The 15253-nt window shown below is 53.0% G+C and overlaps 1 protein-coding gene across 1 annotated transcript in view; it reads right to left on the bottom strand.

The window, feature by feature from the left end:
* The window catches only part of LOC102971963 (guanylate cyclase D-like), a 108117-nt gene that overhangs the window by 1860 nt on the left and 91004 nt on the right, over window positions 1–15253 (bottom strand). Inside the window, exons 14-20 of the mRNA XM_042959606.1 lie at window positions 14991–15139; window positions 11819–11982; window positions 11201–11393; window positions 4763–4937; window positions 3636–3734; window positions 2705–2799; window positions 2300–2385 (exon numbers count right to left, since the gene is read on the bottom strand). Coding sequence (XP_042815540.1) covers window positions 2300–2385; window positions 2705–2799; window positions 3636–3734; window positions 4763–4937; window positions 11201–11393; window positions 11819–11982; window positions 14991–15139 — 961 coding nt within the window. The remainder of the gene's footprint in view (window positions 1–2299; window positions 2386–2704; window positions 2800–3635; window positions 3735–4762; window positions 4938–11200; window positions 11394–11818; window positions 11983–14990; window positions 15140–15253) is intronic.

The raw sequence follows: 15253 nt of genomic DNA, 5'->3' as shown, positions 1-15253 counted from the left end.
GCGGCATCAGAGCTGAGGCCTGCAGGATGGGAAGGGACCACGCCAGGGCATTTCGTTACAGGAGATAGCAAGAGCAAAGGCCCTGAGGTTAGAGGGCAGCTCAGTGTGTTTTGCGGCAATGGTAAGGAGGCCCTGAGGAGCAGGTGGTGTGCCGTGGAAGGTGGCCAGGGAGCCAAGGCCAGGGGCAGGGGCAGGCCCAAAGGAGTGGGCCTCCAGGGTAGCATGAAAGAGTTCGGGCCTGAGCCTCAGAGCAGTAGAAAGACCTAGAGGGTCTGTTCAGTAAACAGGGGGCTTTCCTATTGATCATGTTGGTGTTCGTCTTAAGAGCTCCCTCTGGCTGCCAGGTGGGGGGCGGAGGGGCACAGTGGATGGGGGGCGGCCCCTGCCCGGGCCAGGAGAAAGGTGCCAAAGCCAAGCCCCCAGGTGGAGCTGTGATGGAGGAAGGGCTGCTGGGAAGCGTCCTCCACCTTTCTGACTGAGGATGGAGAGGCCACCCACCACGAGAGAGCCCTGGAGGAGGGCCAGGCTGCCAGGTGAAGCTCCAGAAGGATCTTGCTGAGGGACAGCAAGAGTTGTACAACCCAGAGCTCGGAGGGGAGGCGGGGCCAAGGCCCATGATGGATGTCATCAGCATCTGGATGGGAAGGGAACCCCTGCATTTCAGAGTCCGGGGCTGGCCAGCTGGCGGGGAGCCTGCGAAGGGTCAGTTGGAGAGGAAGGAGCACAGCTGGGGAGCCAGGGAGGCCTGGGGCATATTTCCGGGAAGAGGGAAATATTTCTGGCAAAGGGGAAATGCTGTCGAGCAGTCAAGTTGAGAACTAAAACTGCCCACGGATCTAGTGACATGGATGGAGGTCACTGGTGACCACAGAGTCTTCTGGGCGCGTGGGAGTGGAAGTCAGACCGCGGGGGCTGGGCAGGGAGTGGTGGGTGAGGAAGTGAAGTCAGCGTCAGCAGACGGGCCTTCTGAGAAGTACCGCTCCCCACGGGGGTGGGAGTGGGGGGCACCTGGAAGGCTGTGAGGCAGAGGAGGCTTGCTCTTTGAGGGGCAAGAGAGGTGGGCCGGAGCAGGGGACCCTCATGGACGAGAAAAGGCCACAAAGGGCCACGGCTGTCCTCCTGGGGATGGGTGAGCCAGGGAACTATGGCACATGGGAAGGCCCCAGGCCATACCCTGTTCCTGTCCCCACACTGCTGCCCCAGCACACTGTCTGCACAGAAACCGGGCTGCATGGAGACGTTTATGTGAGCATAAGCTGGTTCTGCACCCAGGAGCTGGGGTGTCCTTGGAAAAAGGGTGCACCTGTGTGTCCTGTACGCTGGCCAGTATCCCAGTGTGTGCCTACCCACCCCCTCCCCTGTCCTACAATGCTGGACCCCGCTCTGTGTATGTCCCACGCATTTCTTGTCTTTGAGAGATGGAAGGGGGGCAGCCTTGGGTGGGGGGCCATCCCGGAGGAGGTGAGAGGAGCCAGTTGGAAGTTCTGGTGATGGAAAACCCTGGGCAGGAAGCTCCAACATGCTGGTGCTGCTTAGTGGGGCTCAGCTTCCACACCTGTGGTCCCCAGGACCTTTCCAGTTCTAGGAAACTGTCATTTTCAGCCACCGGTAACACCCGTGCGCCCTGCCCTCGGCCCCCTGTGGACCCTTCTACTGCTTGAATGGAAGGGAGTGAGAAGAGCACATTGCAGTGAGGCCCTATTGCTTTCCTTGCCACCCCACTCCCATTGCCCTCTGGGAAGGACGCAGGGTCATGGAGGACAGGGGACAAAGGGAAGGGCCAAACTGCCAGGCAGGCACAAGCTCTCTGAGGATCTTACTCACTTGGCCCCTAAAGTGTGAGTGTCCTTTCATCTATAGATTCCTCATCTGCAGAAACAGTCCGAATTGACATCAAACGCCCAGTAACTCTTTACCAAGGCTCCAAATGGGGAGACGGTCACGCGCCCAGCACCGAGGGAAAGGCCGACCTAACCATCGCACGCCCGCATGTTGTGATCTCGATGCCGTCACTGCAAATGTGTGTTTATAAAGGGCTCTGAACCATACGGACAGCACAGACCAGAATGAGAAATTATCCAGGCACCATGACCTCATCCACAACAAACGCATCAGCAACAGGCTAGCAGCAGCAGTCTCTCGGGACCGGAAAGAGGTAACTATTTAATCGTGAAAGAATTCTGTATTTTCCAAGTTTTCCGCGTTGGGCAGGTAATAATACTCTTATGATCAGAAAAATAACAAATATCAAATTTCAAACAAAAGACGCTGAGCTCTGCGGGCAATTCCTCTTACTCACCCAGGTTTGATGTTCAGCGGTGTGGGGAGGGGCCTGGGGAAGCCTGCCTTCCCCACCAGCCAGTAGGTCTCCTCTTTGCCCTTCCCCTGGAGGAGAGAGGAAAGGGGACTGAGCACGCCTCGGGCAGGGAGTGAGGCCGGAGGAAAGGGCGCAGATCCAGACAGCTCTGGAGAAGCGACTTCTCCATCCCGGCCCTTCTTCTTATGAGGAGTCAAAGAGGGAGTGGCTCCCGGGAAGAAATATATTTTTTTTTAGAATTTGGGAGTGATTAAGACACGTAAAGGCGATCGACTCCATCCTTGACTCCAGGCAGGCATTTCCTTCTCTATCAGATGAGTGAGAATCTGTCCCGCTGCCCCCAAACACTGGATTTTCCATCAATGCCAGGAAAGAGAGTCCCCTCACCTTTAGCTCAGTCTGGCCTCTGATGTCAACTGTGTAGCCTTCATCCAGGCTGAGCAGCGTCTGGACCGTGCTTCTGTTGACATGAATCCTGTATGCTAGCCAGAAAGGTAGTAATCTAGTCACCACCAGGTGGCAGCATACCTAGTGTTTCGTACTATCAAGACCCTTAACAGCCCCCAGTTCCAGCCAGTAATACACCCAGTTCTGATTCATACGGCACCCTTCACCTAACCTTCCTGTCCCTCTGGTAGACCAGAGGCCTCACTAGGGGCCTCAAGGAAAAGCGGATTCCATAGATTGAGTGTTAAGAGGGACTCACGATGAAGTCAGAATGTCTAGGAATGTGATTTTTAGTGATAGGGAAGTCAATGAAGACGGAGTCAGAGGGACAAGCAGTCATTTTCTTTCAAGAGCAGGACTCCCCGGTAGGGCCACTGCATCTCGTCACGCAGGACGTGTCGAAACGACATTAGGGAGCAGACAACTCATGCAGCCAGAAGCACATGTCCCAGGACTTCAGATTTGACAGCTGCTCTAACCAAGCCATCAGTGTGGCCTCTATGCCAGCAAGGGCCTAAAAATGACATTGAAAAATCAAGAGGGGTCTCCTCATTGTAAAGGTGCGGAAACCCAGGCCTAGAGGAAGAGTATTTTCAAGGACAAGCCGGTGGCAGAAGGGGCTAGGACCCAGGTTTCCTGCCTCCCAAGTTTTTGTTTCCTCTCGGCTAATTCTCTCACGAGATCATCCCAAAAGCCCCGTGGAAAGTTACAAGAACCAGCGACCTACGCGATCTCCTTACAGTTGTTTCATTGACAACTAAGGTACACTGCCACCAGGTGGTGATTTGGTTACTAAGCACTCTTTCAAACAGCCAGGCTGCAGGGGTCACTGAGAGTCCTTACCCACGCAAGATAGAAATATAACACTCACGCAGTCCTGTGGACTCCATCCGGGATGCGGTGTTCACAGTATCACCAAAGAGGCAGTACCGAGGCATGGTGAGACCAACGACCCCTGCCACACAGGGCCCTGAAACTCAAATGTGTCCGGTGAGCGCCAGGAGGTCCTGGACCCAAGGGAAGTTCCCATGACAGTTTGCCCTTGCCCACCCCCTCTGCTGTCAACACATCCTGGGCTCCAGCTGGGGGGTGAAGATGAAGCTATATGGAGTCTCCAGTTATACCCAGAGAAGAGAGGATATTGGTGCCAGTCTCTGTGCCAGGGGTGGGGGTGGGCACACAGATAAATCAGAGCCAGCGTTTGCTCTTGGGGAACTCCCAGCCTGGTGGGGGAGACGTGTAAACTGTGATCGATGTTGTCAAATGGAGGCACCAGAGCTGTGCTGGCCCCAGAAGGGAGTCTGACCCAGCCCAGAGGACTTCCTGGAGGAGGCAGTGCATGAGCTATGTCTTGAAGGATGAGAGAATGAGTGGGCAGGGCATGGCAGGTGCCAAGGCACAGAGGCAGAGAGCCCACAGTTCTGAGGGAAGCGGCAAGCAGCTGAGTCTGGATAGGACGGCAAGTAGGAAGTTGTGGGAGATGATGTTGGAGGGAATAACAAGGGCCTGGGAGGCTGGGGCGGGGGTGGGGAGGGGGGTGTGGGGACAGGAATTTGGACTTTATCCTGCAGGTGAAACCATGGAGGTAGGAAGGGGTGGGGACCTGAGAAAGATGCCCCAAGGTCTCTCCTAGACCCATCCCAGCAAACATTTAGTTGTTTGCAGAACCACAGAAGGTCTCTGTCCTGCCTCTCCTATCAGACTATCAGCTCCTCAATATGAACTCAAAATAGCTTTGACAGATGCTGAGACAAAATGTGTGTGTGTGTGTGTGTGTGTGTGTGTGTGTGTATGAAACCGAGCATCACAGATTCTTTAACTTATAACATCTTAGAACCTTCAAATAATAGAAGAACAAAAGGAATGTAAAATTTTCTATCCTAGAGTTTTAGGATCTCAGAATTCTAGAAGCACACCATTGGGGTTGCCCCAGCCAATGCCCCCGGAATGATTGGGAGGTTGACGTGGCCCATCGCCCCCACAGCCCCCAGTTTGTACCTGAGTGCAGACCAGCCCGGATGTAAATGGGTACATCGGGCGCGTGCCTCATCCGGAAGCCTCTCACAGAGCTGAGGATGTCCAGGGCCATGTTGGCGATCTCGGCCGCATGCCGGCTCCCGTTGCGCCGGGGCAGCCCTGAGGCCACCATGTAGGCATCCCCGATGGTCTCCACCTAGAAGTCACAGCCTTCACGCTCCAGTGCAAGAACACGCCCTCCTTGGACCGTCCCAGCTCACACAAGGCCCTTCTGGGGAGCCCTGACCCACCCCTCAAGTCTCTGGCCCACAGCGTCGTCTCTACCAGGCCTCCCGTCCCAGGTGCCTCTGGCAACACTTAGATCTGCACGCTTCACATCGCCTTGGTCTGAATTGCAGTTGACCGTGGCTATCTGGGCTTCTCTGGCCCCGGGCCATGAGCCCGTTGGCATCAGACTTGGGCGCCCCGTCTGCACAAGGCCACAGCAGCAGATCAGGACTTCATCTGGAGAGGAATACATGTATATTCGATGCATATACACCCCAGGGGGTTGGAAAATAAGTATACCTAGTATGCCTTCCAAGGTGTACTAGGAACAAATGTAGGTGTTGGAATCCTACAGATGCGGGTTCAATCCCTGGCTCTGCCATTTACCTTGGGCAGACCACTTCACTTGTGCGAGCCTGTTTCCTCTTAGGTGGAATGCATATGAAAGATAAAGTGTTGAAAGCACTAGGCTACGGGTACCAGAGGGGAGGTGGGCAGGGGGATGGGTGAAACAGGTGATGGGGATGAAGGAGGGCACTTGTGATGAGCACCGGGTGATGTATGAAGTGCCGAATCACTAACTTCTACACCCGGAACTGATATTTCACTGCATGTTACCCCAAAAAAATTTTTAAAAAGAACTAGGCTCATCATAGATGCTCAGTGGATGGAAACTTCCATCACCATCGCCATCATCAGCATCCTTTTCCTTGGCTGATGGTTGTGGGGATGAAAGAATCCCACAGTCTCAGAAGGGCTTTGAAGGCCACCCACCTGCCTCTTCAGTGGCTGGCCTGGCCTGCTTACACCTCTTGATACGAAGGCCCCCCCCCCCCTTCTAGAGGTGGCTGCTTTTTCTTCTAGGCAACTCTGACTTTCAAAAGTTGAGTGGAATAGAAACCTGCCTTTCACCCGCTGCTCTCAGCTCTAGCTCCTGAACTCTAGCCACAAAGCGTTCCCAGACACCTTCTTTCTTCCGAAGGCCCTGTTCCAGCTACTGGGGATACAGATGTGCGCCGTGGCCCTCCTCCCTGCCACAGGCCAGGCCAGCCAAGGTGAAGATGGTGACTCTACCCTCCAAGTCTTCCCCTCTCCAGGATGAAGAGCCCAGCTCCTGCACTGCCTCTCCCAAAGCCAGCAAATGCTGGCACTTCCCGGACCTGGGGAGCAGGTCCTGGCCGGCTCTCAACATCTGCTCTCCCTTGGCACCTGGTGTGCAAATAATCATAATCATAATCATAATCATAATCATAATCAATACTTCCCCTGACCATAGGGAGCACTGCAACTCAATAAATCTCTTACACAACATTTGCTGTAGACTGTGCCTTACTCCCCATGTTCCCCAAACCTCTCCCTCATCCTCCCAGGCGATCTCTACCCCACCGCCAGGAAGTGATCTGCCCTAATCATACCACATTCTGTTTAGATACTTAAATTTGCTCCCTGTGGCCTGGCAGTCAGGGACTCCTGTGATCTGCAGAATTTCCTGACGAAGTGCTAACGGTCACTCCTCGTTCCCCATGCGTCCACCAATGGGAACCTTTCTGCTGTCCGCAGAGACACTCAGGGCTTGCTCGATGGCCTGGTCCCCCTGCCCGAAATGCTCTCTCTCAGTCCCTGTTTGTTGAGATCCAAGCCCTCCATCAGCCCAGCTCACACTTCGTGGAGTCCCTAAAATCTTCCTGGTCACCAGATGTTTCCCTCCTCTGGGCCGTGAGCCCCGTCTGCCTCCCCATCACCTGCGGTTGTCCACCCTGCACTTGGGGGCTGGCAGTGAACGTGGCAGGGGTCGGGCACATGGCTACGCCCCACTGTGTACATTTTCACAAAGGAGAAAGACCTCCCACCCCATGCGCCAGGAGGGAAAAATATGAGCGAGCCCTGGCTTTCCCTCTGCCCACCCACCTCTTCCCACAGGAGGAAGAACCCATTATCTGATTGGCAAGATTGAAAGGACGAAGCGCTTACATACTGGTATAGCAGTTATCACATGCCAGACGTCGTTCCAAGTCCTTTACAAACATCAATTCGTTAGACCTTCACAAGAACTCTGTGAGGTAGGCACCATTACCGTTGCCATTCTGCAGGTGGACATCGGGCCGGAGGATTGAGCCACTTGCCCATGTCACACAGTGCAGATGTGACCTTGATCAGTCCAGCCCCAGAGCCCGTAGACTGTGCTGCCTCTTGATACGCATGGCTTGCGCCCCTTCTCTCTCTCTTTTGGGGACAGTGCCTGCTGTGTGGGGTTTTCCTCAGCGACTGCCCTGTGCAGTCAGCACCTGTGCGTAGGTCAGTCTGGCCTCCCAGAGGCAGCCCCGGAGAACTACAGCTCGCTGGCCTGACTTTGAGTCAGCGGCCGAGCATACAGCTGAAATTCAGGGACGGTACATGTGCTTTGGAGACCCAGCGTTGCCTCAGTCAGGTGACCCCAGGTCCGGACTGGGGAGGAGAAGCACATGGTAGTGTCTCTAAGCTGTTAGACTGCCCTCCACCTGCCTGTAGTGTCATTAATAATCACCCCTACAAATCCAGTGACAGCAAGATGACCAGGCACAGGCCCCACTCTCTAGGAGCTCAGACCCATGAAGATGATCACTCAGAGACTCCTATCATAGTCGGCACTCAGCTGCACGCAAGGGTATACGCAGGCGTGGCCCTTCTGTGGATGGGAGAACACAGCCAGAGAAGCGAGGGCAAACGTTTCCATACTGGCAAAACACAGATGTGAACTCCAACTCCGCCACTGACTAGCCGTATGACCTTGGGCTAGTCACTTACCCCTCTGAACCTGTGTTGCATCTGAAGGAATAATGGTCTGTTCCTCTGAGGGCCATTGCGAGGGTTGAATGAAATACCCTGTGATAGTCCCTTGGCTGGGCGAGTCCTCTGTAGATGCCTCACTAATGCTGGGGCCCACCCCAGACCTCTGCCCCATCTGTGCTTTCAGGGCAAGGCCTCGGCACCTGCTCGTGGTGGTGGTCGTCATGGCATTGGTGAACGAATGATCCGTAGCCCTTCCTCTCACGCTGCTCGCTCTGTAAAACGATCCTAAGCCATAATAGGCAATTTCACCTCTTTTTACAAATGGGTGCTTGGAACTCGGAGAGGTAAAGTGATTTGCCCAGGGTCGCTTGGCAGTATGGCTAAGGCCGGTCTCTCCCGCTGGGGCTGAGGGGCTAGGGTAAGTCCCCTCCACCCCTGTAGCCCACACGGACTCTGCTGGAACTATGTGCATAAAGTGCTCATTCAGTGCGTGCTGGGAGGGAATCACAAACCCCTGCAGAACCAGGAAATGATTGCCTGGCTGCCTCCCAATCCAGACTGGATTAAAGAGCAGTAACCAGATCCTGCTGGGGACGAAGGGGAAACCGAGGCGGATGGCGTGAGTGATGAGAGACGCGCTCACACATCGTCAGGAACAGGCCGCCTGTTTCCCCACATCTGGAGGGGTGTGCGGGCCTTGTTTTATTCCATTTCATCCTGCCAGAAAGATGCAGACCTCTTGGCCAGAGTTCAGAGCAGATCAGAAAGTATGATTCAGAGCGGGGAGGGGCACATGTGTGAGAAAAGATTAACAGGAGAGGAAAAGGCAAGGCCAGGGGTGACTCAGGGCACATCAAAGCTGCGGGGTTCAGCAAGATGAGATGAGGAATCTTTTCCTGGGGCCCACAGGGCCAGGGCGGCTCTGGAAGCAAGAGGGAAACTCAGCCAGCATGAGAGACAACATCTCAGAACCAGGAGCTGAGGCAGGAGTATAGGCTCCAGAATGGGGAGCAGGAGGGAAGCTGTGTCCTTGGCATGTCGGTGGCTCAGGTCTCTGAGGCTCAGTGTGCGGCAGGGTGGTATAGTGGACAGAGCCAGGCCGTGGCGGGAGACATTGTGGGTTCTAGTCCTGGCTCTGCCACCTACGGGCTGGGTGACCTTGGGCAAGTCACTTTCCCCTCTGGGCCTCAGCGAGCTCTTCACTCAGTCAATATGTATTTCCGGAGGACCTACCATGTGTTGGACTTTGCCAGGCACTGGGGACAGAGGGGTTTAGGTTAGAACCATACGGTGTGGCTGTGCTTTCCAGGGGGAGTTATGAGAGCACCACACAGGAGCTCCTAACCATGTCTGGGAGGGGAAGGAGGCTAACTTGAGGCCAGAAGGATGAGTAGGAGGGGGCCAGGTGACATGGAGGGAGACCAGTGTCCCTAGAGGAGGCAACCGCATGTGCAAAGGCCTAGTAGCCCCGTCAGCAAAGCATGTGTGAGGAATACGAGGTCTGCAGAGATGCAGCGGCCAGAGATACAGGTAAAGAGGTCGGTGGGGCCAGCTTCTGGAGGGTCTTGTGGGCCACTATGAACCTTTGGTTTAACCTGAGGATGTTCATCTCTTAGGGATGGTGAGCCCCAGAGAAGGGAGGTCTTGGGATCAGAATGCCCAAGTTCAAATCTCAGCTTCACATGCCACTAGAAATATGTAATTAGATGAGCCCATTAATCACCTGTTTCCTCATATATACAGTAGGGGTACCATTACCTACCTTACAGACTGCAATGATGATTAAGTGAATTAGTACATATAAAGCACTTAGACTACTGTCCAGTATACAGTAAGCACTCAATAAGTACTGGCAATTATTATTGTTGGGATACTGTACATAATGCTATCAGCAGACTGCCTGGCACCTCAAAGAGGTGCCTCTGTCCAGGCATCCTGTCCACTCTGGCTTCTGCCACAGGGCCTGGCCTTCCCCTGTCCCTGCCTCCCTGGAGGGCTATGGCTGGAAGGGGACTGGTGGTTCACAAAAGGAGGTTAAGGCCAGTGGAGTCTGAGTGTGGCAGTTTCTGGGGAGCTCCCCCTCCCCACCTCCTCCACTGTGTCTGAAGTGACCCAAGACCTCTAGCAACTGGACCAGAACAAGGGGCAGGACTAGGGTGGGGTCCCCACAGCAGGTACAGAGGTACAATTTGCTTACACAGCACTTTTTCAAGGGGGTTAGGAACTACCCATCATCTGCCAACCCCCAAGGTTGAGGTCACCATTCCTCATGTTTTATACATAAGGAAACAGAAGTCCAGAGAGGGAAACCATTTGCCCAAAGCTACACAGAAGCTGGTGGCCAAGCTGGGACTGAAACCCAAGGTCGAGAGATGCACAGGGACTAGATCGTGGAAGGTCTTGACAGCTCTGCCCCTGCTCCCCTCTCCAGTGTCCCTCAGCCGCCACCCACTCAACCACCAGCCCACTTCATGTCCAGCCATTACAACCCGTTCAGCACTCTTCATACTCACCAGGCCCATCCCCTCAAGGCTCAGGCTTTGGCACATTATTCCCCCAAGGCTTGCCTGGAGGAACCACACCCAGACTGGACAGCGCTAGGAAGATAGCACCTCCTCCAGGAAGACTTTCTTGCTTTTTACTCCACACGTCTAACCCTAGCTGGATTGGGGGACCTCTCAGCCTCCTTTGCCTGCCCTGACCATCGCTTTTACTGTGGGCTGTCTTCATCTTTTATCTATAGCAGTGAGCTCTCCCTGAGGACAGGCACAGGAGATGACTCATCTGTTGGCCCTTGCCCAGCACGGGTGGAGTTAATTTCCCCACCTCTTGAATCTGGGTTGGCCCCTTTCTAAGTAAACTTTAATGCCCAACATGGGGCTCAAACTCAAGAGCCCAAGAACAAGAGTTGCATGCTCTTCCGACTGAGCCAGCCAGGCACCCATGGGTTGGCTTTTTGACTTGCTTTGACCAATAGAATATGTCAGAAATAGCCATGTGCCCAATCCCAGCTTAGACCTCAAGAGGCTTCTGTCTTCTTTCCCAGAACCCTGCCATACCATGTGAATGATACCAGCCAACCTACTTGGGGTTAACAGACCATGTGGGTCACAGCTGTCCCAGTCAAGGTTCCAGACACATGAGACGTCCCAGCCAAGATCGGCAGAACTTCCTAGCTCCCTTGCAACTGACCACAGATGCATGAGTGGTCCAGCTGAGTCCAGAGAACTTTCCAACTTCCCTATAGGTTTGTGAGCAATAATAAATGCTTATCATTTTACATTACTGGGTTTTGGTGTTATTTGTTACACGGCAATAGCTAACTGATAAAGCCACACAGGTAAATGACTAGAAGTGAATGTATGACACAAACACAGCAGTGCAGGAAGGAGAGCTGGAATGCCAGCCTTCTGGTGTTCTCACCTTATACACATCATGGCTGCCCAGAACAGCATCAAACAGTGTGTAGAGGTCGTTGAGCAAGCCTACCACCTCAATGGGCTCGCTCAGGGCTGAGATGATGGTGAAACCCACAATGTCACTGAAGTATATGGTAACCTGGTCAAAGTACTCTGGCTCCACAGTTGCCCCCATTTTCAGAGCTCCAGCCACAGACCTGAAGAATGGGAAGGACCAGAGTCACAAGGTAGGAGGACTCCCTTCCCATAGTTTGGAGGGAGGGATTTCGGGGGGAAAATTCTTGGGTTAAGCACTGGGGAATCTGGATCAGGCCTGCTTGTATCCTGGCTGCCCTCCAGCACATACCTGTCCCTCTCTGGACATCACTTCCTCTGAAGTCAGATGGGGGACACTGTGCCCTCTCCTTGCCCCCGAGGAAGTGAGGTAGCAGAGCTAATAGAAGGGCCCAACATAGTGCCTAACACAAATAGGGGTTCTGTGAAAATATGTTAGATAAATAAACAATGACTAAATTAAATGAATTCATGGAACCCAGACTTACTAAGCACCTACTATGTCCCAGGTCCCATGCTTAGAGCCACAGAGGCTAGAGACATAATCAAGTCCTAAGGGGCCACTCACGGAGGGAGCATCTGAGAGAGTAGCCTCTCTGTCTTCTGCCTCTCCAGCTCCAGTTCCTCAGTCCGCTCCTGGATCAGGTCCTCCAGGTTCTGGGAATACTTCTCCAGCATCCACAGCATAGAGTCAGCAACACTGGTCTTCTTGCCTTGATTGAGGCTTTTGAACTGAAAATGGAACAAAAGTCCCAATTCATCCATGAAGGTCAGCACACTTGCTCTTGGGTTGGCAATCTGGGCCACGAGAATGAAGCAGACATAGTCCCTGCCTGGAGGAGCTCCATTGGTGAGGAGCAGATATGTAATAGACAAGGGACGGCAGCTGGAGGGAAGCACAGGGGAAGCACAGACAGCTGGAAGGAAAAGTGAGTTAGTTCTATATGAGGCGGGCCGGCAGGGAGAGGACTTTACAAAAGAGCCAGCTCATGGCCAGCATAGCATTACCATTATCAAACACTAACCCTACTGCTCTGGTTCTTACAACAACACTGTGGAGTGGACATTTGTTGTTCTCTCAAAGGTGGATGGATGGATGGACAGATGGACAGATGGATGGATGGATAGATGGATGGATGAATGGATAGATGGATACATAGATGATAGACAATAGATGGATGGATGGATGGATGGATGATAGATAGACAGACAGACAGATGGGTGGATATGATGGATAGAAGGATGAATGGGTGGGTGAATAGACAGGTAGATAGAAAAGATACATGTAGATTAGTTATGTATATAATCATTTCTACCTCTATTTCTCTCCTTGTTCAAAAAAATGTTTTACAAAATAAGATAATAAATACGTAAGGCCACTGGGACCAAAGGAGGGAAAATGCCTGCTATTTTGGTCTAGCAAAATGCATGTTAGAATTTGGTCACAATTTTGAATATAAGCTTCCTAGCAACAAAGCAAAGAGGGAAATATAGATTATATGATCCAGAGTCCATGAGACAGCGGAGCATTAAATTGGTTGCTCCAAAGAAACAAAACTGCTGGCTGCTGAGCAGAGAGAAATGCCTGTCTTAGGTCTTCATATGAGGACATTCATATGTGGTCATAAATCACATCTTCAATGAGAAACTTACAGGAAATACGGCAGTGCGTTCCTTAAGGAGATTTACTAGAACCTTCCCCAGTCTGGTTTGTACCTTCCCAAAGTGCAGTCAGTGGGAGAAGCAAGTTAATGATGGTCAAAGTGAAGGAATCCAACCCTGTCTAAACCCAGAAGCTTAGTGTGTGGGCATGTGCGTGTGTGTAGGTGCACATATCCAACCTCCATGAATACCACTTAGCTCAACCCAACATCTGTAAGGTGGGGAGTGGCTGCAGCCCCTCACGTGCACCTATTTTATACCGCCCATTAAAAGCAGAGGCGCAAGCTTAAAGGGCAGTCGAGGTGGGCATGACAGCTCCTGACCCTGAGGCACCAAGAACCTAATGCTGACCAGAAGCTCACCTCTGCAAGGAAGGCCCTCGTTATACAAATGAGAAAACAAAGGATCTGAGAGGTGAGATAACTTGCCAAGGACTTCATAATGGTGGAACTGAGTTTCAAACTGAGATCTTTCACGTATTAATTTTATCATTGGCCAACCCACTGAATTAGTTTAAAAACTGGAATGCGCTTTCCATTGTTTCCCCCGGTTGCCCAGGAACACAATCATAGGATCTGCAAATAGCAATTAATTTCTTCTTCCTTTCCAGTATTCATTTTCCTGTCTAATTGCATTAGCCGATACTCCCAGAACAATGTTAAATGAACATAAACCCAAGCCTTTTGATTTCCAGGTCCATGTTCTTTCTCTAATGCCTCACTCTCTCTTTCTCAGAGAACCACCTTTTTTCTTAACTTAGTTATCTCACCTGATGGTCACTCAAGTGTGGGGAGTCAGACCACAGTTAGTCTTGCCAGGCAACTTTTAAGGAGGTTGAAGCTCAGCAGAGCAATCAACGTGCCCAAGGTCAAGGAGGTAAACTGCAATGTACATGTGAATGAAGGCATTCTGGCCTTTAGCCTCCCCACGGCGTGGTCCAGTCCCTGCCTTTCTGCCGAATGCATCACATGCCCATCTTTGCTTTCTCCACCCCAGAGCCTTGGGCAGGATCTTTCCCCACAGTCACCCATCGCTGGCCATGGCAATCTCTGATCCCTGGATGGATTCCAGGCTCGTGTTTTAAGAATTGCTGGTCCTAGCTCTGCAACCCACCCCCACGGTGGCCACTGAGAGCTCATTTACTCTAGATCCAGATTTCTCATTTGTGCAATGGCGACGCCACGCCTGATACCTGAGCTGAGGTGAGGAAAGGAGGTGGGAAGTCAGGGGATGTGGAAAGGATTCTCAGGGGACACCTGTGTGCTCCTTTTGTGTGTCTTCCTCGCTCCCGCTCCCTCATCACCTGTCTGGACGCCCCTCTTGCTCGCTGAGCCTCTCCTTGGCAACGTTTGCTATGGCTGGGAGTAGAGGGCAGAAAGGGAGGCACAAAGATGTCACCTCAGGCTTGATGGGTTAGTCTTGTGGGAGCCATTAGCCAGCTCAGTCAGGCCCACACTCTCCACCACCACCCTGCAAACTCGTACAGACTTGCCTCACCCCTCCTGTTATAGATCCCAAGGCAGGCCTGGGGGTGGGGGTGCACCCGAGCTCCTCACTAATTCCACTCACGGACAAGAGGAAACAGCATTGATTGTCTCCACAGCCACAAACGACCTCTTTGCTCTGGGGCCAGGAGGCCGAGATTTCCAGCACCAGCTCTGCAGACAGACAAACCTGAGTTTGGATTCCAGCTGCACCTTTCACTCCCTCAGTTACCTTGGGCGAGTCCCTCACCAATCTGTGCCTCAGTTTCTCTCCCGTAAAGCCAAGATAATAACAGTGCTTTTTGGGAGGGCTAGCCTAAGGATTAAATGAAGTAAGCACAACATAGCATGGGCCTCGGCACTTAGGAAGGCACTCAACACACATCCCCGGATCCCAGGGATCTGAGAAAGTTTTCCTCAAAGGGTGGACCTCGGCCATCCCCCCTTCTACCCCGCAGGAGTGATGGTGCTGGCCTGTTGCCCCTTTGCTACATAAGGTTTCTAGGCCCCATAGGTAGTATCTGGCTGTCACTGAGCAAAGTGAAGTGAACCGATCTGCTAGGTCTTGGGAGCACTGGCCTGGGGTGCACTGACCTGGGTGTAGATCTGGTCTAGACTGGGTCTGTCCTCTGGAGCCTCCTCCCAGCACTGCTCCATCAGCTGGATACACTCGGGCGGCCCATGGTCAGGAGACACCAGGGGCCGGCACAGGGGAGGGGGCGACGCCACCTTCCTGATGATTTCTGCAATAAACACCATGTGGACGATAGGTCGGACGGGCCCAGTAGGACTCGTGGCAAGGGGTTGGCCTGGGGTCCTGAGAAGGAGGGCAGGGTAGGCCCGTGGGGGTGTAGGGA

Source organism: Panthera tigris, chromosome D1, assembly GCF_018350195.1.
Source record: "Panthera tigris isolate Pti1 chromosome D1, P.tigris_Pti1_mat1.1, whole genome shotgun sequence".
Taxonomy (NCBI): domain Eukaryota; kingdom Metazoa; phylum Chordata; class Mammalia; order Carnivora; family Felidae; genus Panthera; species Panthera tigris.
The sequence above is the reverse complement of the archived record's forward strand: the minus strand, read 5'-3'. Positions and strand labels throughout refer to the sequence as shown.